Source organism: Danio rerio, chromosome 14 (genome assembly GCF_052040795.2).
Source record: "Danio rerio strain M-AB ecotype USA chromosome 14, GRCz13ab, whole genome shotgun sequence".
NCBI classification, from domain to species: Eukaryota; Metazoa; Chordata; class Actinopteri; order Cypriniformes; family Danionidae; genus Danio; species Danio rerio.
This window is the reverse complement of record NC_141034.1, coordinates 26077007-26102451: the sequence shown is the minus strand read 5'-3', so window position 1 is coordinate 26102451 and position 25445 is coordinate 26077007. Positions and strand designations below refer to the sequence as shown.

The following is a 25445-nucleotide window of genomic DNA, read 5'->3' as shown; positions in this document are numbered from 1 at the left end:
ATACATTTTATACGCATCTTTGATATTATCTGTGATACTGAATGTTTATTTAGCAAGAAAGTTGAATTACTAAAACTTGTCTGATTCTAATAACGACACTGATAAATCAAATAAAATCATGTGAAACCACATTCACACCCTGAACCCCTTTCAGATCAAGTCTCTATGAAAGGGATCCCTATAGGGATTAGTCCTTCTCAAACAATGATGGCTTGAAGTCTCCATCATTTGTATTTTTTTAAACTTTCATTCCACTTTGGTTTGGAACAACACTTCAATATGGCAGCCATGATTTTTTATTTTCACTCCAAAGCGCCCTTTGAAGGGTGAAATGTCCCGTCTGGATCGCACTGTCACTCTGGATGAATCATTTAAATCAATGAATCATTTACTGCAGACACACTCTGAACAGATTATTTGAATCAGTGAATGATTGAATCATAATTAAATATATAATAAACGCATGAGATAAATAAGGGGAAACGACAGGGCAACATAAACATAAAAATGAAAAGGCCTATTAAATACAAAGCAATAAGCACAAATTTGAGCAGTTTAAACATCACTCTTTAGGCTAATACTTCTTGTTTGAATATGCTAAAAAGGGGTTTACATTTATTTACCGAAATATAACTTTCTAATATTTACAGTTGAAAGAAGTTTACATACACTTTAAAAAAAGGAACATAACCATTTTTTAAAAAATGTCTGATGGTAAATCCTACTAAACGTTTATTATTTTAGTTTATTATTCTGTTAAGATAACCTAATTGATTTACATGTGCTAAACGCCAGAAAATTGAGAGATATTTTCGAGAATTTTTTATTCCATTCCTCCTGACAGAATTGGTGTAACTGAGTCAGATTTGTAGGCTGTCTTGCTCGAACAAGCTTTTTCAACTCTGCCCACAAATTTTCTATAGGATTGAGTTCAGGGCTTTGTGATAGCCACTCCAAAGCATTCACCCTGTTGTCCTTAAAGCACATTTTGACTAATTTGGCAGTATGCTTAGGGTCATGGTCTGTTTGGAAAACTTATTTGTGGCCAAAGTGGACCAGTCCCTACAACAGCAAAATAGTCCCACAGCATGATGCTGCCGCCCTCATTTTTCACATTCGGGATGGTGTTCCTAGGCTTGTAAGCTTTCCCCTTTGTCCTCCAAATGTAACAATGGTCATTAGCCAAACAGTTCAATCATCAGACCACAGGACATGTCTCAAAAGGTTATTATGTTTCCTAGTGTAATTTTGCAAATTGTAATCTGGCTTTTTTGTTGATTCTGACTTTTTGATTTTCCAATGTTGTCACACAAGAAAGCAGTGTGTTTCCTTAAATACTATTCTACAGTTGTGCCCCCAATTAACTCAAATGTTGTCAATTAGGCAATCAGAAACTTCCAAAAACTTGACACCATCATTCGAGCTTTTTTAGAGGCATAATAATCTTATTGTATGTAAACTTGACTCTGAAGAAAAGTTATAACAATTGCTCAAAAATCTCTCTCTCTCTCTCTCTCTCTCTCTCTCTCTCTCTCTCTCTCTCTCTCTCTCTCTCTCTCATTATTGTGCTAAAAGTCATAACAGAAACAAATTTGATAATCCTTACTTACCTAAAAGAGAAAAAGTTTAGTCACATTAAAATCTGACTTTTTTAAATAACTGTGTATATATATATTTTATCTCTGTGTGTGTGTGTATATATATATATATATATATATATATATATATATATATATACAGTATATATATATATATATATATATATATATATATATATATATATATATATATATATATATATATATATATATATATATATATATACAGTGTTAAAGACAATACATGTGCCTGAAAAAACTCAAATCAACTGCTATGTTTAGTAGTAATATGTTTATAATTGCTCAAGATTAGGTTTGTAAAATATATATGAATTAAAAGAGGAGGAGAGAGAGATATAAAATAAATCTGAGAGAGTTGATCAAATGAGCAGGCTATTAAGAAAATGGACACTGAAGGACTCTGGGGGGTTGATAGAGGAGAGGCTTGACCATGAAAAGGGGAGGGAAAATGTGGACTTTTTTTTTTTTTTTTTTTTATCTGTCAAGTAAAATAAGATCCCTTACTACAGATGTGCAGTAGTGAGGAGCGTGTTGGTTCATCAAGAAACATCTCAAGATTTTCTTCAGATTACACTTGTTAGCGTTAAGCTACACAAACTTCTACTATGGCTCCCAGAGTGCTGGGCTTCATCAAAGGGTTCTTCGTCTATGAAACCGCCAAGTCTGTAGTAGTGAAGAGCTGGTCTGTTGGAATAATCAACCGGATCGTTCAGCTGTTAATTATTTTGTATTTCATCTGGTAAGCTTTAACTATATCTTCTTCTCACAAATGTTCTTTTAAACTGTTTTTTTTTTTTTTACTTGAATCTACAGTTGAAGTCTTTATGTTTAGAGCTTGCTATTTTTCAGAGTATCCTATATATTCTTTTTCTTCAAGTGCAAATTATTTCAGCTAAAATGAAAACAAAAAACAGTTTTTTATTTTTAAAAAAGCTCTTTTAAGGTCAATATTAATAGTCCCTTTAAGCAAGTTTTTACTCAGTAGTCTACAGAACAAACCATTGTCACACAATAACTTGCCTAATTACACTAACTTGCCTAGTTAACCTAATTAATCTAGCAAAGCCTTTCAAAGTGAATACTAATTTCTTGAAAAACAAACAGTAAAATATTAAGTACTGTCATCATCATGGAAAAGAAAAAAAAACTTTTTTTTAGAAATTCTATGAACTATGATTAGAAATGTGTTGAACAATCTATTTTATGTAGACTTGTAAAACTTAACCCTATACTGAAGTCCATCCATTTTTTCAGTATTGTTTTTTACTTGTTAAACAGTCAAATTCAAATATAATATCTGTCCTGCGAATTTTGTTTCTGTGAAGACTGAGAAAGTCTTATTTAGTTTAGTCTAAATAAAGACACTTTTAACATTTTTAAAAACAATTTTAAGATAAAAATTATTAGCCATTTCTATTTTTTCCCCTCTGTTGTCTAATGACTTGCCTAATTATTATAACTTGCACAGTCAGCATAAAAGCTCTAAGTTTTTAAATTGCATTTTAGGCTGAATACTAATAGCTTGCAAAATAACTAGTAAAATACTGTGTACTGTCATCATGGCAATGACAAAAAATATATAATTGCAGAAATTAGATTTTAACTGTTAAATAATTAGTTATTATTGAGTTATTAAATTCTTCATTAATCAGCACTTATTACCTATTAATATAAATTATGTTTAAAATAATTTTTAATTAGGTTAGTTTTTTTTACTACTATTTACTGTGTTTACTATGTTTTTAAAACATATATGTAAATATATATGTACGTTCTTTTTAATGTAAACTTTATAAATGCTTTAGCAATACATATAAATAATGTGATAGATTGAATAATATAAAATATATTGAACATGATATATTATTTATCTTTTTATTTAATTATTAATAATTTTTTGCTACTACTATTTATGGTGTTTACCAAGTTTTTATTATATATGTATGTTCTTTTTTATGAAAACTTTATAAATGCTTTGGCAATACATTTGTACATTTGTAACCTTTGTCATGCTAATAACGCAATTATTGAACTGAATAGAGAGAGAGAGAGAGAGAGAGAGAGAGAGAAAGGCAATCATTGGCATTACTTACTGAAAAAAAATGATGCAAAGATAATTCCTTGGATGTACTCCATTTTCTAACGTTAAGCGATTGTAAAAAAAAATGCATTAGAGCTGAATTTAAATTAGCTTGTTTGTTTAAATTCAATGCATATAAATTGCAACAATTTTGCAGATATAATTTTTTTCAGTGTGACTTTAATAAATGGCATTAAACAGTCAAACTGTTTGCAAACTAACAATTGTTTTCATGATAATACATAACCAATAAATATATTATAAGAAAAAACAACCTTAATTAGTTTGCATCATCAATCAGCATAATGAGCTGGGTTTTTTATAGCTATGAATTAAATCTCCACCCAATAGGGTTTCAATGACTGTTAAGGCTCTTACATAAAACAATAAGGTTAAATCAGTTATCAGAATAAAGAGCATATTCAGGGCAGCACAGTGGCACTGTGGGTAGCACAATAGCCTCACAGCAAGAAGGTCGCTGGTGTGAGCTCCGGCTGGGTCAGTTGGCATTTTTGTGTGGAGTTTGCATGTTCTCCCCGTGTTTGCATAGGTTTCCTCTGGGTGCTCCGGTTTCCCCAAGTCCAAAGACATGCACTATAACTGAATAAGCAAAATAGTGTATGTGTGTAAATGAGTGTGTATAGATGTTTCCCAGTGATGGGTTGCAGCTGGAAGACTGCATAAAACATATGCTGGATAAGTTGGCGGTTTATTCTGCTGTTGCGACCACAGATTAATTAAGGGACTAAGCCAAAAAGAAAATGAATGAATGAATGAATGATGAGCACATTCAAAAAACTTCAGTATTTTATGCTTTGTCAGTTTAGTGGCTAATTGTATGACTTTGTATGAGTTCAGACATACAAAATTGTGCGATTTTAAAAAGGAGGCATGGCATCCAACCCCATCAAACTGTCAATGGGTGATGAGCAAAACGTACTAAATTGTATGAATCATACAAAATCATCTGAATAAGCCACTAAATCAAAAAGTTATGGATCACCGTGAGATTGTGTTGGTTCAATCACTTTATTGTCATGTGTGTGTTTGTGTTTTTAGTTGGGTGTTTATGCATGAAAAAGCGCATCAGCTCCGCGACACAGGAATTGAGTCTGCGGTCATGACTAAAGTGAAGGGTTTGGGTAACTTTAACGACCGTGTGATGGACGTAGCAGACTATGTCATTCCATCACAGGTAAGCAAATGCATATTTTAATAGTGAAATGATTATCTCTGAAACATATCTCGCGATGAATGTTTCTGCACATTTTTCAGGGAGCCTCATCATTCTCTATCATTACCAACATGGTCGTCACAGCCAATCAGACGCAAGGATACTGTCCTGAGGTGAATCTCCAATCTTACAAGAATTTCTAGACTTTAAATGCACTTTATCACACACTCTTTCTCTGCATACTCTTCCTTTTTCAGATCGAAAAAAAGTTTAGTTGCACTTCTGATGGTGACTGTGAGAAAAAAATTGGCTTAAATATTGGAAATGGTGGGTTCATTTTTTTCCTTAAGGCAAACATGACTAGCAGATTTCATTATACATGAACTCTAAAGCAGAGCGGTGTGCTTATGTGTTTGCTTTTGATGTATCTTTGCCTTTTCACAGGTATGATAACAGGCAAATGCTTGAATGATAATGGAACAAGTAATGATACATGGCGTTGTGAAATTCAAGGCTGGTGCCCAGCAGAAGACGACACCATTTCTGGGTAAGAAGTAATTCAATTCAATTCAAGTTTATTTGTATAGTGCTTTTTACATTAATTATTGTTTCAAAGCAGCTTTACAAAAGGTGTACAGTATTGCATTATGTAATTGATTTACACTCAAATAAAGTTAAAGTTGCAATCAAATATAAGTTATTATATACAGACATGGTTAACCTGCCATTTTATAGCGTATAGGTGATGTCTATGTGTACATGTTTAATGAAGTGTATTTAATAAATAACAGGGCTCACAAAATCTGGTAGCCTCAAGTTCCAGGGCTATTGTTTTTTCAGTCAGGCTACGAAAAGTCTATCCCCTGCCTGGCGGCCTATCTGGATCTATTGTCTATCTAGATCTATATAGATTTTGTTAGCCTGACAAAAAAAAAACAATAGCCCTGGGACTTTGGGCTACCAGATTTTAAGAGCCCTGAATGAGTAATATATGCTTTTGAACAAATTTTATAGTTTAAATTCTCACCCACAGAAAGCCAATGCACGAGGTGGAGAATTTCACCATATTCATCAAGAACAGCATTCGCTTCCCTTTGTTTGGTGTCGCCCGGTGAGTTTCCGACCTTTGCACAAGAATTACAAACAGTGAAACATATGATTCATTGGAATTTACTAAATTTTTTCTCAAGTTTTAACAAAAAAAAAAAAAATGTATTGGCCAAATTTAAACAAACAAATTAAATTTAGTAATGTTCAACTTTAATTAGTTTGTTTAAATTCAGCCCATATCCAGGTTAGTGGTTGAAATCCAACTAACTGTTTTTTAGGGAACCATACACTGTACACAATGCTGGGTTCCACACAATTGTTGTGACAACATGAAGATGTTAACTTATTAGTTTTTTATAAGTTTAAGTGGACTAAACATAAAACAAATAAGTTTTCGCAAAGAACTCTCAAAAATGATGTTGTTTCAACTCATTTTAAATAAGTAGTTTGAACAAACACAAATGTCATTTTTTTATGTATTGTTTTATAAATAAAAGATTCTGAATGTAATCTAAGTTCCATTAATCCAGTGCATGAATTTACCAGAAATTATTGTGTAAAATATAATTTAAGAATATTTTTTTCTCAGCCAAAAATTATATTGAAATAATTAAAAATTTCACCATTAGTGTTATTCATCAGTTGGCAGCTCTGAATTGAAATAATATACTAACATTTTTACAACAGAATTTTTGGTAGCGCTTTATTTAAAGGTGTCCTTGTTACAAATGTTTCATGTAATTACCATAGAATTGACAATTAATAATGCATAATTACATTCAACTAACCAAGATCTAACCCGCATACTAACTCAAGTCACGCAGTAAGTGTTGATTACTTTTACACAGTGGCTACATTAGTTACATTACACTGTAATAAAGACACCTTAAAATAAAGTGTAACTAAAACTTTTAACAGATAAAATAATAACAATGCCAATTGCTCATGTCCTGTTTCTCTCTTAACTTCACAGTGGTAATTTCCCTTCAAGCTTAAACAGGTCTTACATTCAGTCCTGTAACTATGACCCAGTGCGCCATCCGTTCTGTCCCATCTTTAAAGTGGGAGATATCCTGAAACACCTCAACCAAAGTCTGGAAAATATTACAAAGATTGTAAGTCCATTCAGCTTTTCTACTTTAGTTTCCTTTCAATTTATCAAAGAAATCCATTCCATCATATTCATCTTATAAACGATTCATTAGATCTCTCGGATGACTGCTGTAGGATTGTTAGAGCAAGCCTTAATGCATTTTTGTCTTGGCCTAGTGTTAATCCATTTTAATCGATTTTTCTAATAAAAATCATCAAATGAAAGGCTGCAATTTTTGTTAAAGAAGTCAGTATTATTACGATTTTTATTGGAATATATATTTTAGATATTATCTATTTTGTGATGACAGCTGAATTTTACCCCAATCTTCAATTTCACAGTGTATCATTCAAACGCGCTAAATAGATGATCAAAAACATTTTTATTATAATAAATGCTTAAACTGGCTGTTTTATTATTTACATACTTAATTTTGTGTGTGGAAAACTTGATTTACTTGACATTTCCAAAAAATAGTTTTTTATATTTATCAGGTTTTTACATTAAATTTATCAAACATGACAGTAAAACAAAATCACAGTTTACACAAAAAAAAGAAAGAAAAAAATTTTTTTTTTGAGAATAAAAACATTGATAATGTGAAAACACCATAATGTATCATAATAGAGCAGCAAATCATGATAGAAGGATTTCTGAACAATCATCTGAAACGGAGACCTGGAGTAAAATGCTGAAAGCAAATATTCAGCTTTAAATTGAATTACAATATATCGACAGAGATATATCCATAAAAACCATCCTTAACGCTTCCTATTATTGAGTGTATTTTAAGACGCATCAAATGGCACATGCAGAAGACAACAAATTACCAACAGAGACCAACAAGGACTACCAAACACCAATACAATTCCCATTACAACCATTAAACCACTTAAAACATTACCAATTCTGTGAGGGTTTCCATTGCTTTTTGCAGCAGGTGAATAATTGATTTAAGTGGATGTTTCAAAAGTCAATATTTTCTGTTTGCTAAAAAAAATGTTTAGGACATAGACAAGAGAGAAATAAAGGGCTCTCGATCACCCTCTCAAGGAGAAAAGAAGGATAACGAGGTTGAAGTATCCTTTCCTACAATGAAAGCAGAGAAAACTAAATAAAGGAGAATTATTAAGGGAAAAATCAACCATTAAATCCATAATAAAACGTTCAAGGTGATAAACAAAAGCGTATAGCACCTGGTATTCCCAGGAGGTCTTCCTTCCAACCAAGTACTAACCAGGCCCGATAGCTTTTGTGATCGCGGACGAGATCGAGCGCGGTTTTTTTTATTTAAATTTTTTTTATTAAAGAGATTGCAAATACATTTTTATACACTAAAATACATTACAACACAGTTTAAAACAAACCAACAAAAAAGGTGGTGGGGGTGAGGCAGAGACGCTGAGGTGAAAAGAGAGCTATTTAAAGAACTAGACACCAGCCAAAAAATTCAGATACTGTGTGTAAGAAATGTCCTTCATTATTATTTGCTATTAATCACTATTACAAACGTTTACAATTTTCAAATTTTACAAGATATCGTTTTGACATGCTGAAAGACACTGGATTATACACTCATCGTCCACTTTATTAGGTACACCTTACTAGTACTGGGTTGGACCCCCCTTTTTGCCTTTAGAACTGCCTTAATCTTTTGTAGCATAGATTCAACAAGGTACTGGAAATATTTCTCAGAGATTTTGGTCCATATTGACATGACAGCATCACACAGTTGCTGCAGATTTGTCAGCCTGCACATCCATGATGCAAATCTCCCGTTCCAGCACATCCCAAAGGTGCTCTATTGGATTGAGAACTGGTGGCTGTGGAGGCCATTTGAATACATTTAAATTCATTGTCATGTTCAAGAAACCAGTCTGAGATTATTTGCGCTTCATGACATGGTGGGTTATACTGCTGGAAGTAGCCATTAGAAGCTGGGTACACTGTGGACATAAAAAAAGGATAACCATGATCAGCAACAATACTCAGGTAGGCTGTGGCATTGACAAGATGCTCAGTTGGTACTAATGGGCCCAAAGTGTGCCAAGAAAAGATCCCCCACACCATTACACCATACCACGATTGTAACGAGTGGTTATTTGAGTTGCCTTTCTATCAGCTGGACCTAGTCTGGCCATTCTCCTCTGACCTCTGGTATCAACAAGGCCACAGAACGGCCACTAACTAACTTCCCCATTCTGATTCTTGGTTTAATCTGCAGCAGATCGTCTTGACCATGTCTACATGCCTAACATTGAGTTGCTGTCATGATTGGCTGATTAAAAAATTGCATTAATGAGCAGTTGGACTGCTGTATCTAATAAAGTGTACAGTGAGTGTATATTAACTTTTATATATATATGTTCGCTTACATGCATTATATTTAACCTTAGATGTTGTTTGTGGTTGTTTCAGACATTATGTTTTCATGTTATTCAAGTTGTGGCACTGGACTTGACATAGAAGCACTAAACACGTTTTAAATTATGGGTCGTGCTTCCAGTTTGGGAAACTTCTATTCAAAATCACTGTAAAATAATAAAAAAAATAATTAAATGTTTGTGCTACAAATAATCTTTAGTAAAAAAAAGAAAAGAAAAAAAGAAAAGAAAACTATGTAACAGTTGTGTCATTAGTAAAATGGTCTCTTCTGAGTTCACTTATTTTGTTCCTCCAGATTAATTTGTTTCAGTGATTCGTACAATTTAATAACTTTTTTTTTTTTAGAGTAGAGTTTTTGGGGATTATTATAATTATTATTATAGTCTGCTGAAAGTCATTTATTGTAATACATTTTCTTTTCATGTTTGAGGGTTGGTGGTTCGTGGGGAGGATGTAATGTAATGTAACATAATGATGATAATGATGACATAAGGAAAATATTGTTGTTTTTTAATATTCTTAAATTTGCTTATTGTATACATATTATTGTATTTGAAAGCATTTGACAGTTGTGTAAAGTGAAAGTGATTTGTTGTTGTTGTTTGTTTCAGGGAGGAGAGATTGGAATTAACATCAATTGGAAGTGTAATCTGGACTATGATGAGGAGAACTGCAATCCCAAGTACTTCTTCACACGCTTGGATGCTGCTTTTGAACACAGCAGTGTTTCTAAAGGATATAACTTTAGGTAGAAAAAACTACAGTATATACTCATACCCTCATGCATCATCCCATGCTTTCTTTGACTCCATCTGCTTTTTGTGTGTTCCAGGTTTGCTAAATACTATCAATCGGAAGATGGGACTGAGTATCGAACGCTTCATAAAGCTTATGCCATCCGCTTTGAAATAATCGTGTCTGGCAATGTGGGTATTGTTCAGCTTATTAAAGTCGCGCTTTAAATTATTCAATTATCAGCTGGGTTTCCATCATCCTGTGTTAATGCACATTTTGAAGCATCAAATGAGAAACAGGTGACAGAAATAGCAAATTTGAAATGAAACCCCTTAATTTGCAAAATGAAAAATTGGACTTGCTTGAGGTGGTTATAGACTTGTAACCCTAACCTTAAATGTAATGCAAATATAATGGAGAGGGAAACTCATTTGCCAAATAAAATGCAACATATGACACATGCAAACATTGGACCCATGTGACACGTCTCAATAAACACCTTCCACATTTTCAGATTTCTCAACAGTGGAAGACATCATAGATAAGTAAACTAGAAGGCAGTGAATGGGAGAGTACTACAAATATATTTTATGTGGTAAATAAATTAGTTTGCTCAAATAAAAAAGGTTTATGATAGTGTTTTCACAACTTTCATAAAAAGGGACTGATAATGCAGCCTGATCTCACAAGAAAACGTAAGTATTTTTCGTTTTGTCTGTTTATTGACTAATTCGTATATGATTCATATATATTTGTATGAGTTCAGTCAGAAGTTTTAAAAAGGAGGCGTGGAACCTAACCCCACCCCTAATCACAATCGTCATGGGGTGATAAGCAAATCATACTACATTGTACGAATTAGATCGTACGAAATTATACGAATTAGCCATTAAATCAAAAAGTTACGAAAAGCTACAAATTGCTTTGAATAATGGCAGCCAGAAGAGAGAAAAAACAAATCTAATTCACCGCATTAGAAACGCATGCAAAATCATATAATAAAAGTATATTTTAGCTTTAGAAATGTAAAGTTACATAGTTTAAAATAAAATCTAAACAATTAAAAACTCACAGACTTAAGATGCTGATCATTGTTAAAATGCGTCTTCGCTGTCTTATGAAAAGAGTCTGTTTTGCTTGCCTGGTTTACTGTTGGCTAAAAGGTTACCAATATTACAGTCAGCCACTTAAAAAACTCGATGGAAATGCAGCTATTTCCCATTTTTTAAATGTAATTTGTTTTGAGAAAAGACTTGCTTTACGTTAGGACCATATATATATATATATAAATCCCTTAGAAATACCCCTTAGATACCAGGTCCATGACATCATTTAACTCTGCATTCTTTCAATTTTAATGGTCCGTACTGGCCCAATATATCCATGATTACTAACATGTGCAGGAACCACCAAAATTAAATACAGCAACCTAGACCACACAGAACCTAACATATACAGAACATATACAATTATTTTAATCACTTTCAACAGTATTTTATAAAAATTCAAAGGGTTTTCTTTAAAATGATACCAAACATTTGCATTTACACCTCTGCATGTGGATTTGGGAAGCTTTTTAATTTGGGTAGGCAAAATCCAGGAGAACCAAAAGTAGCACTTGATTTTAAGAGGTCAAACACAGTTATGTGGAAACAGTGTGTGAATATAGCCAGCCTCAAATGGTTAAAAAAAAAAATTATATTTTTTACAATTACACTTTATAAAAATGGTCTGCAGAAACACTTTGATTGACATTTTGCTTTTATACATGTCATCAGATGGGGAAGACCTGCCCACAAGTGGGATCTCTCCCTCATTAGCATAGGATGTTAGTCTTGTCTTTAAATCTGCCACTATGCTGATGCACAGGTGTTTGTAGCTCCGCCCTCTTTTGAAAATAGCACAATCTCACTTGAATTTAAAGCGACAGTCACCAAAGCTGCACAATTTTGATTAAAGAGGCAGTATCAAAGGTCATGTAGATCATCAGTATTTTGAGCTGAAACTTCACATACATACTCTAGGGACATCGGAGACTTATTTTACATGTTGTAAAAAGGGGCATAATAGGTGCGCTTTAAGTAAATGCAATGTAGGTTAACCTAAAATGACTTGTACACTTAATTTAGAAAACAAGTCTTTTTACGGTTCATTTATGTGACATATGAGCTTGTGTGACTCTGCGTATCTATTTGCAGGCAGGCAAGTTTAATGTGGTGCCATTTCTGATTAATTTGGTTGCAGCATTTACTTCAGTGGGATTGGTAAGATGATTGTAACACATATTAATACTGAGGGAAAATGCATACACACACATAATGTCTGACTGATGTTTGTTTTTGCAGGCTACAGTATTCTGCGACATCATCCTTCTGAACTTTCATAAAGGAGCAGATGAGTACAAAGCAAAGAAATTTGAAGAGGTATGGAAATGCTTATCAGATTTAAAGTCCACATGAACCGGAAGTTGTGACAGTTTTTTATTTTTTTTGTATTGTGGAGCAGTTCCTAGAGAAACGGAATATTCAATGAGAAAACAATAGGCGTGGCTTGTTTTTTCTACTGCGAGCTGATTGGATAAGTAGGCATTTCATTCAGAATGATTTGGAAAAGGGCTTTAGGAGAGTTACTGCAACCTAACAGACTCCTTACTCTTTCTGTTTGCTGTTAAAACTGACAGTTTGAGGGGAGTAGTTAAGTTTGTTAGCCACACCAAATACCTTAGACAGACGAAATTTGACAATTTAACTAAAAACATACAGGAAGTGCATTTTCAGATTTCAATTAAACATTAGAAGGGTAAACTTTTTTTCTAAATGACATACACAGACAAATTGTTCACCACAAAACTAGCATTGTGAGCTAACCAAATCATATGGTTAGTTTTGATTTCACATGTACTAAGTTTACTGTTTTAAAGTGTGAGTAGTGATATCTTTCTGTCCCCTTTCTTCAGGTATCAGGCGTTGTGCCTGAGTCTGGAAGCAACATACTCTACAAGGGCAGCCAGGTGTCGATCAAAGCACTGGAGAAGAACTCTAATGACTCGGGGACTTTTTCTATTGGGCGTCAGGAGTGAGTCATGTAGTCTGTCAAATCAATGAGACTTTCAAACAACATTACTGCTTATGGATTTTTATGCACTTGCAATTTCTTAAGGTGGAAGTTTTAAATGTTTTATTCTGGTTTTAAGTTTGTCAAACATTTGAGCTGGATTTGTCAGTAAGTAATGACATCATTCAGACAATACCAAACAAGAAAGCACACATACAGTAGATATTTACATTATTAAGTCAAAGAGATAAAATCACTATACAAATATTGCACATGTAAAATCACATTTTATTTTCTGATGACATTCAGGGTAACACTTTATAACAGTCCTTTTTACATAAACTTAGTAATAACAATAGCTATGTATCATTACAAGAAAATAGAAACAATCCCTCATCATAGTGAACTCATGTTGTTCATAAATATGACTCGATAATAATTATGTTATTACACTAACAATGTAATTACACAATAAAAGTAAGTGTAAACAAATTCATATATAGGTCATAGATGAAATGTCCTATTTTGGTTTCTGTCAAATTTTAAAAAGCATATTAAAGTGCCTACCTTTACATTTTAAATTATTCTGTGGAAATAAAATGTTAGAATATGGGTAATAGAGTTGAAGTCAGAATTATTAGCCCCCCTGTTTATTTTTTCCCCAATTTCTGTTTAACAGAGAGCAGATTTTTACACATTTTTACACATTTCTAAACATAATACATTTAATAACTCATTTCTAATAACTGATTTATTTTATCTTTGTCATAATGACAGTAAATAGTATTTTACTAGATCTTTACAAGACACTTCTTTAAGGTTAAAGTGACGTTTAAAGGCTGAACTAGGTTAATAAGGTTAACTAGGCAAGTTAGGGTAATTAGGCAAGTTACTGTATAATGATGATTTGTTCTGTAGACAATCCAAAACAAATATACCTTAAAGGGGCTAGTAGTTTTGACCTTAAAATGTTTTTTTTTTTAATTAAAACTGCTTTTATTCTTGCTGAAATAAAACAAATAAGACTTTCTCCAGAAGAAAAAATATTTTCGGACATACTGTGAAAAATTCCTTGCTCTCTTAAACATAATTTGGGAAATATTTAAAAAGGGAAAAAAATTCAAAGAGGGGCTAACAATTCTGACACCAACTGTATATTAATTTTGTGTAACATTTAGCCTATTCATGTAAAAATAAAACAACTTATCTATTGTGACATGAATCTATTCAAATAAATTAAACATTAGGTGACTGTTCAAAGTTATTTTTTAAAAGATTTAAAATGTATTACTGATAAATGGGTTAAATCTAGTGGTTGGAATGACAGTGGCTGTAAGTAAAAAAGTAAAAAAAAAAAAAAACAATAAATTAGTACCACAACGGTGATCTTTAAATAAAGTCTCTGAATATTTCATCAAAAGTTTTTGTGCTAAATATGCCAGACAAGATTTGCTGTTTTTTTTTTTGTAACAGTGATTTATTGTACATTTTAGTGGTTCTTTTCTATAAATCATGGTAAAATTGTATAAAAGTCTTTTTGTTTTTCTCATAAAAAACTAAAAATAAAAACGGAACACAATTTAATCTAACAACATTAAAACTTTATGTTGGGTAACACTTCAAACACATTTTGATGGTCCATTTGAGTATTAGAAGACTGTCTGCTTAATATCTGTTGATACTGCTCCTTCAATAGACATTTAACTGACTATAAGTAACTTTGCAAGTACATGTCAACTTACACTAACCCTAACCACAACCCTAACCCCAACCTAACAGTCTACTTATAATCTAATGAGAATTAGTTGGCATGAAGATGCAATTTAACTTAAATTCAACAAACAGACCATCAAAATAAAGTGTGACTTTATGTTGATGCTTTTCAACAAACTTATTACTGATCTATAATTCTACATTTACCAGAATTAAGCAGCAGTAAATCACATAATGTAAACAAAAAACAGTAAATATTTCATTAAGTACCATAATCATTCAGTGTATAAAATGAGCAAGATATTATTTTCAGAAAGTAAAAGTGCATTCAGTATTCATGGTTGATTTGTGTGTTTATTGTGAATTATTTATGTAAATCAGCAGGGTATTCATTTAAGTATAAAACATTGGGAATTAAAATTGTATGTCATTTTAAAATCACACATGTGACATTAATTCTGCTGTCCTTTTAAATGTTTTATACTGTATAAACTAATTAATTTAATGGCATATCAGTGTGTCATTGGCATATCAAAATCTCATTAAATGTTTTCTTTTTCAGAATGTGATAACTGTGTGTTGTTTGTGGCCTGCGGTGAGGTGTGTTTGTACAATCTGTGTTGATGTGAGCTGCAGAAGTGCAAGAGTGGACTCAAATGCAGAGTGAGTCAAAATTTATACTTTGCACTTTTGCCTCTTAAAGACGCAATCCACTTCGGCAAAGACGGTCGAGGAAAACGTTCGTCCAAACGTTCATTATTATCCTCTTTTTCAACCTCTTCTTCTTCCTCTTCTTCTTCGTCGTCATCGTCATCATCATCATAATCCTCATCTTCGTCATCATCATCATCATCATCATCCTCTTCTTCATTGTATTCTGGCAAGTATCTGGCGGTTATGACGATCACCTCCTCAGCAAATCGAACTCGTCGAGTAACTTCCATCCTCCTCTGGGAGAGAAAAATGTCATGAGAAACAATGACATGATGTCTGGAAATTTGGACACTACAATGATTACAGTGGATTTCTAAAATTTTAGAATATGATTATAATATATTAGAAATGACCAGCTTATTGAGATTTTTCTTTATTATGTCAGACTTAATTCTTCTCAAAATCACTGTTTACTCACACATTACAAACTCATAAGAAAATCAAAAGGTCCACTGAAAGGCTCATAAAAAGATGAACTGGTTTATTTTATGCTTTTATTCACATATAAACATTGATCAGTGAACATAAACAGAAGTGCAAAGAAAGAACCTCATTTGTTCTTAAAAATCATTTTTCACACAGGCGATTCATTCCCATGTGGTGACCCCTGATTAATTAAGGGACTAAGCCAAAGGAAAATGAATGAATGAGTTTTGGCATTCTTGATGAGTCATTGAAACTAGACAAACATTCATTCATTCATTCATTCATTTTCTTGTCGGCTTAGTCCCTTTATTATTCCGCAGTCGCCACAGCGGAATGAACCTCCAACTTATCCAGCAAGTTTTTACGCAGCGGATGCCCTTCCAGCCGCGATCTCTGGGAAACATCCGCACACACATTCACACACACACTCATACACAACGGACAATTTAGCCTACCCAATTCACCTGTATCGCATGTCTTTGGACTGTGGGGGAAACTGGAGCACCTGGAGGAAACCCACGCGAAGGCAGGGAGAACATGCAAACTTCACACAGAACCGCCAACTGAGCCAAGGCTCGAACCAGCTACCCAGCGACATTCTTGCTGTGAGGCGACAGCACTATCTACTGCGCCACTGATTCGCTCACTAGACAAACATATCTATAATAAAAGCCTTCTGAGCATGCCAGTAGGCACAGAAGGCCCCTACTGACCCATATCTATCAGCTGATAACCACTGATAACGCCCATTCAATCGAGTGATAACATTCAAATCGGCTGACCCGATCAGCACAAAAATCCACATTTGTCACCCTGGACTATGGTAATAAGTGTATGATTTTGAAATTTGAGATTTCTACATAATCGAAAATCTGAATAAATAATCATTCCATTGATGTGATTTCTTATAGAAAAATGTTTGGGCAAACTTTGAAAATCTGGTTTAAAAATTTAAATATTAAAAAACTATTTTAGAGCTATCTAAAATGAAGTGCATAACAATGCATATTACTAATCAAAAGTTACATTTTGATTTATAATTGGTATAAATTTTACAAAATATCCTAATGGAACATGATCTTTACTTAATATTCTAATCATTTATTTTGGACAAAAAAACTTTTCATTTTGACCCATACAATGAAAGTATGGCTATTCCTACAAATATACCCACGCAACAAACTAAACAAAAACTGTTTTTGTAGACCATGGTCATAATTACTAACCAAAAATGTACTTGGTCAAAATAATAACAATAAATTACACTTTAATTAAAGGCTATAATGTGATTCATGTATGAAATATGTTGAAAATTTTAAATTATACATATAAATAGCAAACTAACTGAATATTTATGTGAAATCAAAACAGATTTACTGTCACTTTTGATCAATTCAAAACAACTTTTTATTCCTTGTTGAAATTTATAAATCTAACCACAAACATCTGAATGGCAGTACAGATGTAGTCAGAATTATTAGTCTTCCTGTGAAATTTTAATCATTATAAAATACTTTATAAGAGCTGTTTAAGAGAGGCAAGCTATTTCAACACATTTTTAAACATAAAAGTTTATTTTTTTCTTTTGTCTTTACCTTGACAGTATATACTATTTTTCAAGATGTTAGTATTCAGCTTAAAGTACAATTTAAAGGCCTAAGTAAGTTCATTAGGTTAATTAGACAAATCACTGGACAATAGATGTTTGTTCTGTAGCTATCAAAAAATAGCTTAAGAGGGCTAATAACCTTAAAACTTATTTTAAAAACTAAAAAAGAAATTGTGTTTATTCCAGCAAACTAAAAGAATATTTGAATTATACTAGAATATTAGAATTAGAGGAAAAAAAATGATAAAAAAATGTCCTAGCTCTGTTCAACAGCACTTGGGAAATATTTGGAAAAAAATGCCCTAAACTGTACTATGTGCTTCCTGAAAGCACTGCATGAGGATGTTATTCAAAGCAGTTCCTGATGTTGCATTATCTGTCAACGAGGGAATTTTTAAAGTGACTGGCATTGTTGAAGCCTTGGTCACATGACAGTAAAAACAGCCTCACCCAACAATCAATACAATAATGGCACTAAAACTACAACCATCTCGACACAACAACACATGTGCGTCTGTAGTCTGTAGTGACAAACTTCATGTTCACACCCAAAACAAAGGTGCAGTCATTAATCTGAGCAGAAACTAATTTATCAAAGTAAGTTGACATAACAGTCAAAAGAAAACCCAGAGTATCCTACCTTTTTGACTGCAGTTTCCGGGTTTTCAGAGATGGAGTCTGGGACTGAGTTGAGGGAAGATGAGTTTGAAGATGGTGTGTTTATAAAAGAGCTGCTCTGCTCTTCCTCATCCTCCATGTTCTCTGTCGTGTGTTCAAACAGATCTCTCCGTTTGGTCCAGTGTTCTCTTTTCCGGCTCAAAGATCCCTGGGAAGTTATTGATGATCTGTCTCTTGGCTGAGAGAAACAAAAAGGAGCAATGAACAAATATTCCACACGTTTTTTACATTAATAGTTACAAAGTAATTAAGTTTTCATTTTAAGCCTAAATTGAAGTTGTTGATCTATTTTAACATTTCTTAAGTGTTAATTCTTTTATTTTAAATTTATAGTTTAATTGAAGAGTTTAGATGCAAAAACGTCTAAGTTCCATCTTTTCTTCTAAAATTAGCATTTCTCTCAGTTTCCTGTGTTTATTTTCATTTATTTTACATCACAGACAATGAAAAAAAAAAAAAAAATTGCCATATAAGTAAATATTTCTCTATTTTAGGTAGCACTTTTTTTGGTTTTTGCATCTGAACTCTTCAATTCGTTTTCTGTATTCTATGAGATTTGTATAATTTTTAAGTACTATTAAGTCAAGTAATTAAAGTCAGACAAAGTCATTAGAAAGCAGTTTAAACACAATTCAATGATGAATTAGTAACAAACTACGTTACCTAACAAGTCTTGTCGTCTACCCAAGTTTTAGGAACAACAAATAATAACTTCTAATCGATCAATTGGTATCAGAAGTGGCTTATATGAAAGGTGAAGGCCTCTAAATTAATCTTTTTTTTACCAAAATAAAATATGATTATACCTTCATTTTTAATTATTTAATTAGGACAGTAAGGTCTGGCTTTGCTTAGACAAAAGTCTTGCCACTTAACAGAAATAATGTACAGTATAGAATATAAAGTCATGGTGCAGTGGAAAAGGAATTAATATTGTGTATGACTCTCATAAGCTAGGAGGACTGGATCCATACATCTCTGCAATGACTCAAATCACTTAATAATAAAGTCATGTGGAATGGCAAAAGAAAGCGTTCATGCAGGACTCCCAGAGATGAATCTTTGGATTCATATTCAATGCCTCCTCCAACTTACCCCAGACCCCATGCTCAATAATGTTCATTTTAGGTGACTGGGCTGGCCAATCCTGGAGCACCTTGACCTTCTTTGCTTTCAGGAACTTTTGTGTGGAGGCTGAAGTATGAGAAGGAGCGCTATCCTGCTGAAGACTTTGTCCTCTCCTGTGGTTTGTAATGTACAGTCTTGATACTTCAGGCTGTTGATGTTGCCCTCCACTCTGCAGATCTCTCGCACGCCCCCATAATGAATGTAACCCCAAACCATGATCAACCAAACTTGACTGATTTCTATGAGAATCTTGAGTCCATGTGGGTTCCAATAGGTCTTTTGCAGTATTTGTGATGATTGAAAAATCTTCTGCCACTTTTCCAAATGATCAACTAGAAGTCGAGTTATTATTTGTTGCTCTGACAACTGGGATCGACGACAAGACTTTTGTGAAACACTGTACATGTTTAAAGTAACTTGTCCAACACTTATGCTAACAATCAAACACTATTGTTTTTACTCTTACCTTTAAGCATGAAAGGTCCAATGAAGATATGAAGTCCTCCGTCCGTCTTTGGCTCGGGTTGGACACTTCAGTAGACATTGGTTGAGGATGACTATTCTCAGTCGTCTTTAATTCATTTAGATTAAAATCATACAATTGTGATTGTTCGTTTTGTTGATTGAAGTTTTGTGACTGGTTTGTAAACTTGTCTGAAGTTTGTATTGGATTTGTGTTGAGATCACTCATCTGAGATGTGTTGGCTTGGTTGTAAACAGATTTATTAGAGGTTGAGTTCAGGAACGATGGTTGAGTTATAACTAAATGAGATTCGGTTGTGTCTTTGCAAGTCCATTTACTGGTCCAATCTTCTTCGTGTAATTGGTTAATACTTTTTGGTGGCTCATTTGATTGGTCTGACGTGCTGTGGTTAACTGAGAGAAACTGAGCCCACTCTGTGCCACTGAAGATCTCCTCCATTAAGTTAGAAGTAGTGTCGAATGCCAATAGACTGTCACTGACAGAAAGAATGGAAATAATGTTAGAGATAACGCCAAACAAAACCAACTCAACCACAATAGTTGCACCCTTACTCTAAATAGCTGTCATTTTTTTATTTTATTTTTTTTACAGCTGTAACCCTTTGGGGGCCACACATTCCTTGTCGATGAGACAGGAGTTTCACAAGCAAGAGAAAGTGTTTCGTGGATCTCTGCCATGGAATGATCACGATGTCTTATATGAATATTTCTGATGTGGTTACCTCAAGTAGCTTGGTGAGCTGGGGCCTTTGTCTTCATCTGGAGCAGTGCTGATCAAGACTTGGGGGATTTCTGCGGTCTCAGCAAGTGCTGCAGGTGTGTTGTTTACATCAATAGGTGTCGGTAGTGAAGAGTAATTACTCTATAAATATAATATAAGATATTATAAAAAAATAAAAAGGAAATGCTTTGAAAATATGGTAGTCTTTGATTGGTGATCATCCATAAAGACATTCACAGATGCCAAATTTGATTGGGGGGATGTTGTCATATGGTTGCTATTTTTGCTAAAGAATTATTTGTGTTATGCAGGTGCTAAAACGGTATGGTGTTAAATTGTTGCTTAGATATTAATATTGACTGTTATTGATATAGTTATTTAGTTGCTAAATTGATGCTGCTTGGTGATTTTTTTTTTTAATTCTGTCTGTGTCTGAAAGCTTTACCAAGTGAGTAAAACACCAAGGCATGCCAAAATCCAAATTCTGCTTCACTTCCTTTTTCTGGAGGTAATTTCTTCTCATCGAATTTCAAAGGCAGCATAAATGTGTCCTTCACTTTCTAGATTTCTGACAGCTATGCGGAAAAAAAAGCATTGGAGCTTCGCTCAGGTATCATTTTGTTTGTAAATGTACATTTTTGACCAATGTTTGATGTCTTTTAATAAGCAAATATTCCCTTTGTTATGGTCAAAGCTCACTCTATTTAGTTGTACTCTCTCAGAAGTCTTTCTAAAATCTTTTTTTTTTTTTGAGGTGTCTGTGAACAAACACTGCTTCCAGCATCGCTGTCTCATAGGGTAATTAGGCAACAAGTCACATTGCCTCATGTTGTTTTCGGATGCCTATTTATCACAGTGAAATGTAGTTGCTGTGGTGTTGTTAGGTTGTTATCTTTAAATGTATCATGTATGCATTTCAAATGTTTTAAGCGCAATGCTGGTAGTTGGCACCCATTGACTTTGTTCACTTCATGCATTCCCTACTTTTAACTTTAGCTTAGTCACTTATTTATCAGGGAATGAACCGCCAACTATTTTACGCAGCAGATGCCCTTCCAGCTGCAACCCAGTACTGGGAAACACCCATACTCTCTCACATTCATGCACATGCACTCATTCACTATGGCATGTCTTTGGAAACCATGGAGACTCTGCATAGAAATGCTTCCTGGCCCAGTCAGAACTGCAACCAGCGATCTTGCTAACCACTGCTAACCACTGAGCCACCGTGCCAACATATTGACTTCATTTTTTAGTAATGTCTTTCCTACTATTGAAGCTGATGGGTCCCAGCAGCCAGCCTTTTTCAAAATAGCTCCTTTTGTGTTCAACGGGTGAAAGAAACACTTAAAGTTTTAAACACGAGGAAGAAGAAATGAATACATTTTATTTATATTTACTCCCAGGGCCGTTTATATCGAAGCTGATATTTAGCTGCACCATGTTGGTGTTTCGTAACATTTAATTTTACAAGGTTAACCCAATGCTCAACCCTCAACCTGGAAGACCAGGACATACACACACATACACTACTGACAGTTTAGCTTATCCAGTTTACTTATACATGTCTTTGGACTGTGGGGTAAACTGGAGCACCCGGAGACACGGGGAGAACATGCAAACTCCATACAGAAATGCTCTCTAGCCCAGCTGAAGCTCGACTCAGTGACCTTGCAGTGAGGCGACAGCACTACCCGAATAAATGGTTATATATGGTAATAAATGCCTATCATTTTGGGGTGAACTCCTTTAAAATTAGCATGCTGTGATCTGGCGGTTTTCTGTGTCTGGCTTATACTTGCAATGATTTTACTGTTTTGCAAACCTGAGACCAAATTTAGATTTAAATGCAACATCCTCAAATTAATACTAACCTGTGCTTTATTCTGCATCTGGGTCTGTCCATCATCTCTTTGTCTGCTCTGTGTGCCTCTGCGTCTCTCTCTCCATCTCTCCTTCACACTCTGAGCCCATCTTTTAGGCTCCCCCCACGTCTTCCTACTTGTCTTTGTCGTTTTTTCTGGTAGCTCAATAAATCCTCCACCTATATTTTTCTCACTCTCGGCAGCCCAACTCCACTGACCCCTGACCTCGGTTTTGTCCAGCACTAAAGATGATGGCGTTAGTGTTGGAGCGAGAAGGTCAGGAGGGTTTTTGAAGGTTTCAGTTTGGTATAAAGGTGGCACATTTGACCTGATCTCCCCTCCCAGGGAAAACTGTTCATTCCCAACACTGGAAGTGACATCATTAGATCTCTCTGAGATAAAACGCTTGTTTTCTCCCCATATTAATGGTGGACGTTTAGGTTTAGCAGAAGACGCTAAGTGTTTAGTGATCCTTTTGGCAGGCTTTTTAGCTGCAGGAGTCAATGCGCTTCCAAAATTAGGAGACTGTTGAGTCCAAGAGTTCCCCCAGTTATTCCAAACTGAGCTGCGTCCATCTTGCTCTTTACTTCTGATGGAGGTTCCAAATTGGTAAAGGTTTGTTTTAGATGAATCCTCTGCTGATTCAGAAGCACTGCATGTTTGCATATCAGTGACTGAACTGCTGTTGGTCTGTTGAGTGTTCAATCGTAATTTCTGAAGCATAGATTCCAGTAAGGCATGAGTGTCTGAGACAGGGTTCAGCTCCGCCATTGGGCTCTGAAACCACATGCGCACATATGAGTACAGACGGCTCACAAATACTGGATAGATGAACACAGACAGGTAGAATGACTTTAGAGGCTCAACTTACATGCAACTTAGTTATGATTCCACAGATCCTTCATTTGTGCCACCAAGTTAGTCCATCCAAGTGTTTATTTCCATCCATTATTAATTTGGCTCAACTTCCATTCCATTTGTGTTCTCTCAAAACATTTTCTTGATTTGTGAAGTGCAGAAGGAAGAAGTGTGTAAAGAATGGTAAAAAAGGAGGCGTATCTAACACCCAGATGGACAGGTAAGACAAGTGTGTCAGGGTGAAACATTTTGTATTTTTGTCACTCCCTCTGACCAGCCGCTGAATAGTTGAGAAACTATGCCTGAAAGTATGTTAAGAACATTTTGATGTCTTTCTATGAATCACTGCGTCAGTAATTATGGTGTTCAGGTGGATATCTGCAGATCTATACTAATGTGTATACAAAGTAAAATACAATACATTATATGCTTATATTGAAATACGTTTATCTCACATCTAATTATGGTGTAAAGTATTGCTTCCTTTCAAGTTCAAACTTGACTTCAGTTCATACTTCAAATAGTTTAATTTCAAATTAATGGGTGTCAACTAATTTTCTTCAGGGGAAAAAGAAAATATGCATTAAACAAAAGCACGTCTACAAATACTGTACATTGTTGTTGTAGTGCAGGCTAAATGCATTGTACTGTAAGTTTACATTCGTATTCACTTGTATATGGAAGACTCTTTGGGTCTGCATTAGGAGAAAAAAATAAAAGTGTACAAACAAACTAAATATGTTTAAAACAATAGCTGAATTATTCATTAATTCATTTTCCTTCGGCTTAGTCCCTTTATTCATCAGGGCTCGCCATAGTGGAATGAACTTTAGTTTATAAAATTTACTTATAGCGAAGGTCTTTGGACTGTGGGGAAAACCGCAGCACCTGAAGAAAACCCATGCGAACACAGGGAGAACATGCAAACTCCACACAGAAATGCCAACTGGCCCAGCCGGGACTCAAACCAGCAACCTTTTTGCTGTAAGGGGACAGTGCTAACCACTGAGCCACCATGCCGCCTCATAAATAGTTGAATTAACAGAAATAAAATGTAAGATTAAAATAAATAATGAAAAATTAACAATTGAAACAAATTTAATTTAAATAATCTAATAATTATAAAGCAAATAGTACAAAACATCATTCTACATTTTCAGTTAAAACAAACATATAATTGCAGATTGATATTAACAATAAATATTAAAATAAGTAAATAAATAATTATGTAAATAAATAAAAAAGAGCAAAAAGTAGAATGTCTTTATAAAGCTAACAGAAACTAAATTTAGCCATATAATGGGGTATATGCACACAGACTTTTAATTTCAGTCTGCCAGCCCCAGGGCTTCAGGTTTATTGTCATCTTATACAAAATCGTTGAGTTTAAGATCTGAGCTCTTAAAAAAAAACAGCGATCTTCACTGCCTGGCTGAGACACGATATAAAGTATCAGACCAAACAAGAAGCATTAAACTATATTTTTCCACGCCATGTCTTTAAAATATGGCAGTTTATTTTACCCCAGTATTTTCAATGGAGTTTCAGAGCTAGCCTGTGGCTAATGACGGCATCTACGTTTAAATGGTCTTTCTTCTCTTTTTATGCTTTAACAACGAAATGGATTTCTAAGTCTATTTAACTGATTATATTTGAATTACATTATAACATCAATGCTGTTAAAGGAACCTCATAAAACTGAAAATAGTTACATTAAGCTTTAACCAGAAGTTTATAATTGTCAGAAAGACACTAGCTGTGCATATAGCCCATTGATATGTATTTTTATATCACATGAGGATGATGTTTTAAAACAATCTTGCATCTAAAGAAAAAAGGAAACCCCTGAACTGAAGGTATTTAGTTTTACTTTACACCCATAACGAACTGAATGCTCATAAATTGTTTTCAAACAGCTTTTCATGTTTTAAACTTATGAGAATAACTAATTTAAAATCAACGAACCTAAAGCTGACCCTGTAAAACCTGTTTTCCTATGCTTTTTCTTTCACATGGTGGGAGGCCTCTGTCTCTGTATGTGGACGCTTTGTTATGACGTA

The 25445-nt window shown here is 34.0% G+C and overlaps 2 protein-coding genes across 6 annotated transcripts; one reads left to right on the top strand and one right to left on the bottom strand.

Moving 5' to 3' along the window:
- The first annotated feature begins 2134 nt into the window (after positions 1–2134).
- Positions 2135–16155, top strand: p2rx3a (purinergic receptor P2X, ligand-gated ion channel, 3a). 2 transcript variants are annotated; one of them, XM_087280779.1, is made up of 13 exons: positions 2135–2358; positions 4759–4894; positions 4975–5046; positions 5131–5200; positions 5318–5420; positions 5907–5984; positions 6897–7038; positions 10013–10149; positions 10234–10327; positions 12335–12400; positions 12482–12559; positions 13093–13211; positions 15466–16155. In XM_087280779.1, the coding sequence occupies exons 1-13, from the start codon at positions 2225–2227 to the stop codon at positions 15470–15472; spliced, it is 1236 nt and encodes a 411-aa protein (XP_087136905.1). In that variant the 5' UTR covers positions 2135–2224; the 3' UTR covers positions 15473–16155. The 2 variants fall into 2 exon arrangements, with proteins under 2 accessions (XP_087136905.1, NP_571698.3); NM_131623.3 differs by lacking the exon at positions 15466–16155 and having other exon boundaries at positions 2144–2358; positions 13093–13586.
- Positions 13458–25416, bottom strand: zgc:113229. 4 transcript variants are annotated; one of them, XM_087280497.1, is made up of 7 exons: positions 25362–25416; positions 23399–23526; positions 22537–23304; positions 20664–20803; positions 19925–20417; positions 18293–18508; positions 13458–15853 (listed from the first exon to the last, which is right to left on the bottom strand). In XM_087280497.1, the coding sequence occupies exons 3-7, from the start codon at positions 23296–23298 to the stop codon at positions 15572–15574; spliced, it is 1893 nt and encodes a 630-aa protein (XP_087136623.1). In that variant the 5' UTR covers positions 23299–23304; positions 23399–23526; positions 25362–25416; the 3' UTR covers positions 13458–15571. The 4 variants fall into 4 exon arrangements, with proteins under 4 accessions (XP_087136623.1, NP_001428477.1, NP_001428478.1 ...); NM_001441548.1 differs by having other exon boundaries at positions 13462–15853; positions 25351–25416; NM_001441549.1 differs by lacking the exon at positions 23399–23526 and having other exon boundaries at positions 13462–15853; positions 25351–25416.
- Between the last annotated feature and the right edge of the window lie 29 nt (positions 25417–25445).

Bases quoted from the DNA above. Each gene is read 5' to 3' on its own strand.
- p2rx3a (XM_087280779.1), top strand. From the start codon at position 2,225: ATGGCTCCCAGAGTGCTGGGCTTCATCAAAGGGTTCTTCGTCTATGAA. The intron at 10,150-10,233 runs GTAGAAAAAACT...TGTGTGTTCCAG, and splicing joins TCTAAAGGATATAACTTTAG to GTTTGCTAAATACTATCAAT. The intron at 12,401-12,481 runs GTAAGATGATTG...TTGTTTTTGCAG, and splicing joins CATTTACTTCAGTGGGATTG to GCTACAGTATTCTGCGACAT.
- zgc:113229 (XM_087280497.1), bottom strand. From the start codon at position 23,298: ATGGCGGAGCTGAACCCTGTCTCAGACACTCATGCCTTACTGGAATCT. The intron at 18,509-19,924 runs GTAAGAGTAAAA...TGTTTCTCTCAG, and splicing joins TGGACCTTTCATGCTTAAAG to CCAAGAGACAGATCATCAAT. The intron at 15,854-18,292 runs GTAGGATACTCT...TTTCTCTCCCAG, and splicing joins CGGAAACTGCAGTCAAAAAG to AGGAGGATGGAAGTTACTCG.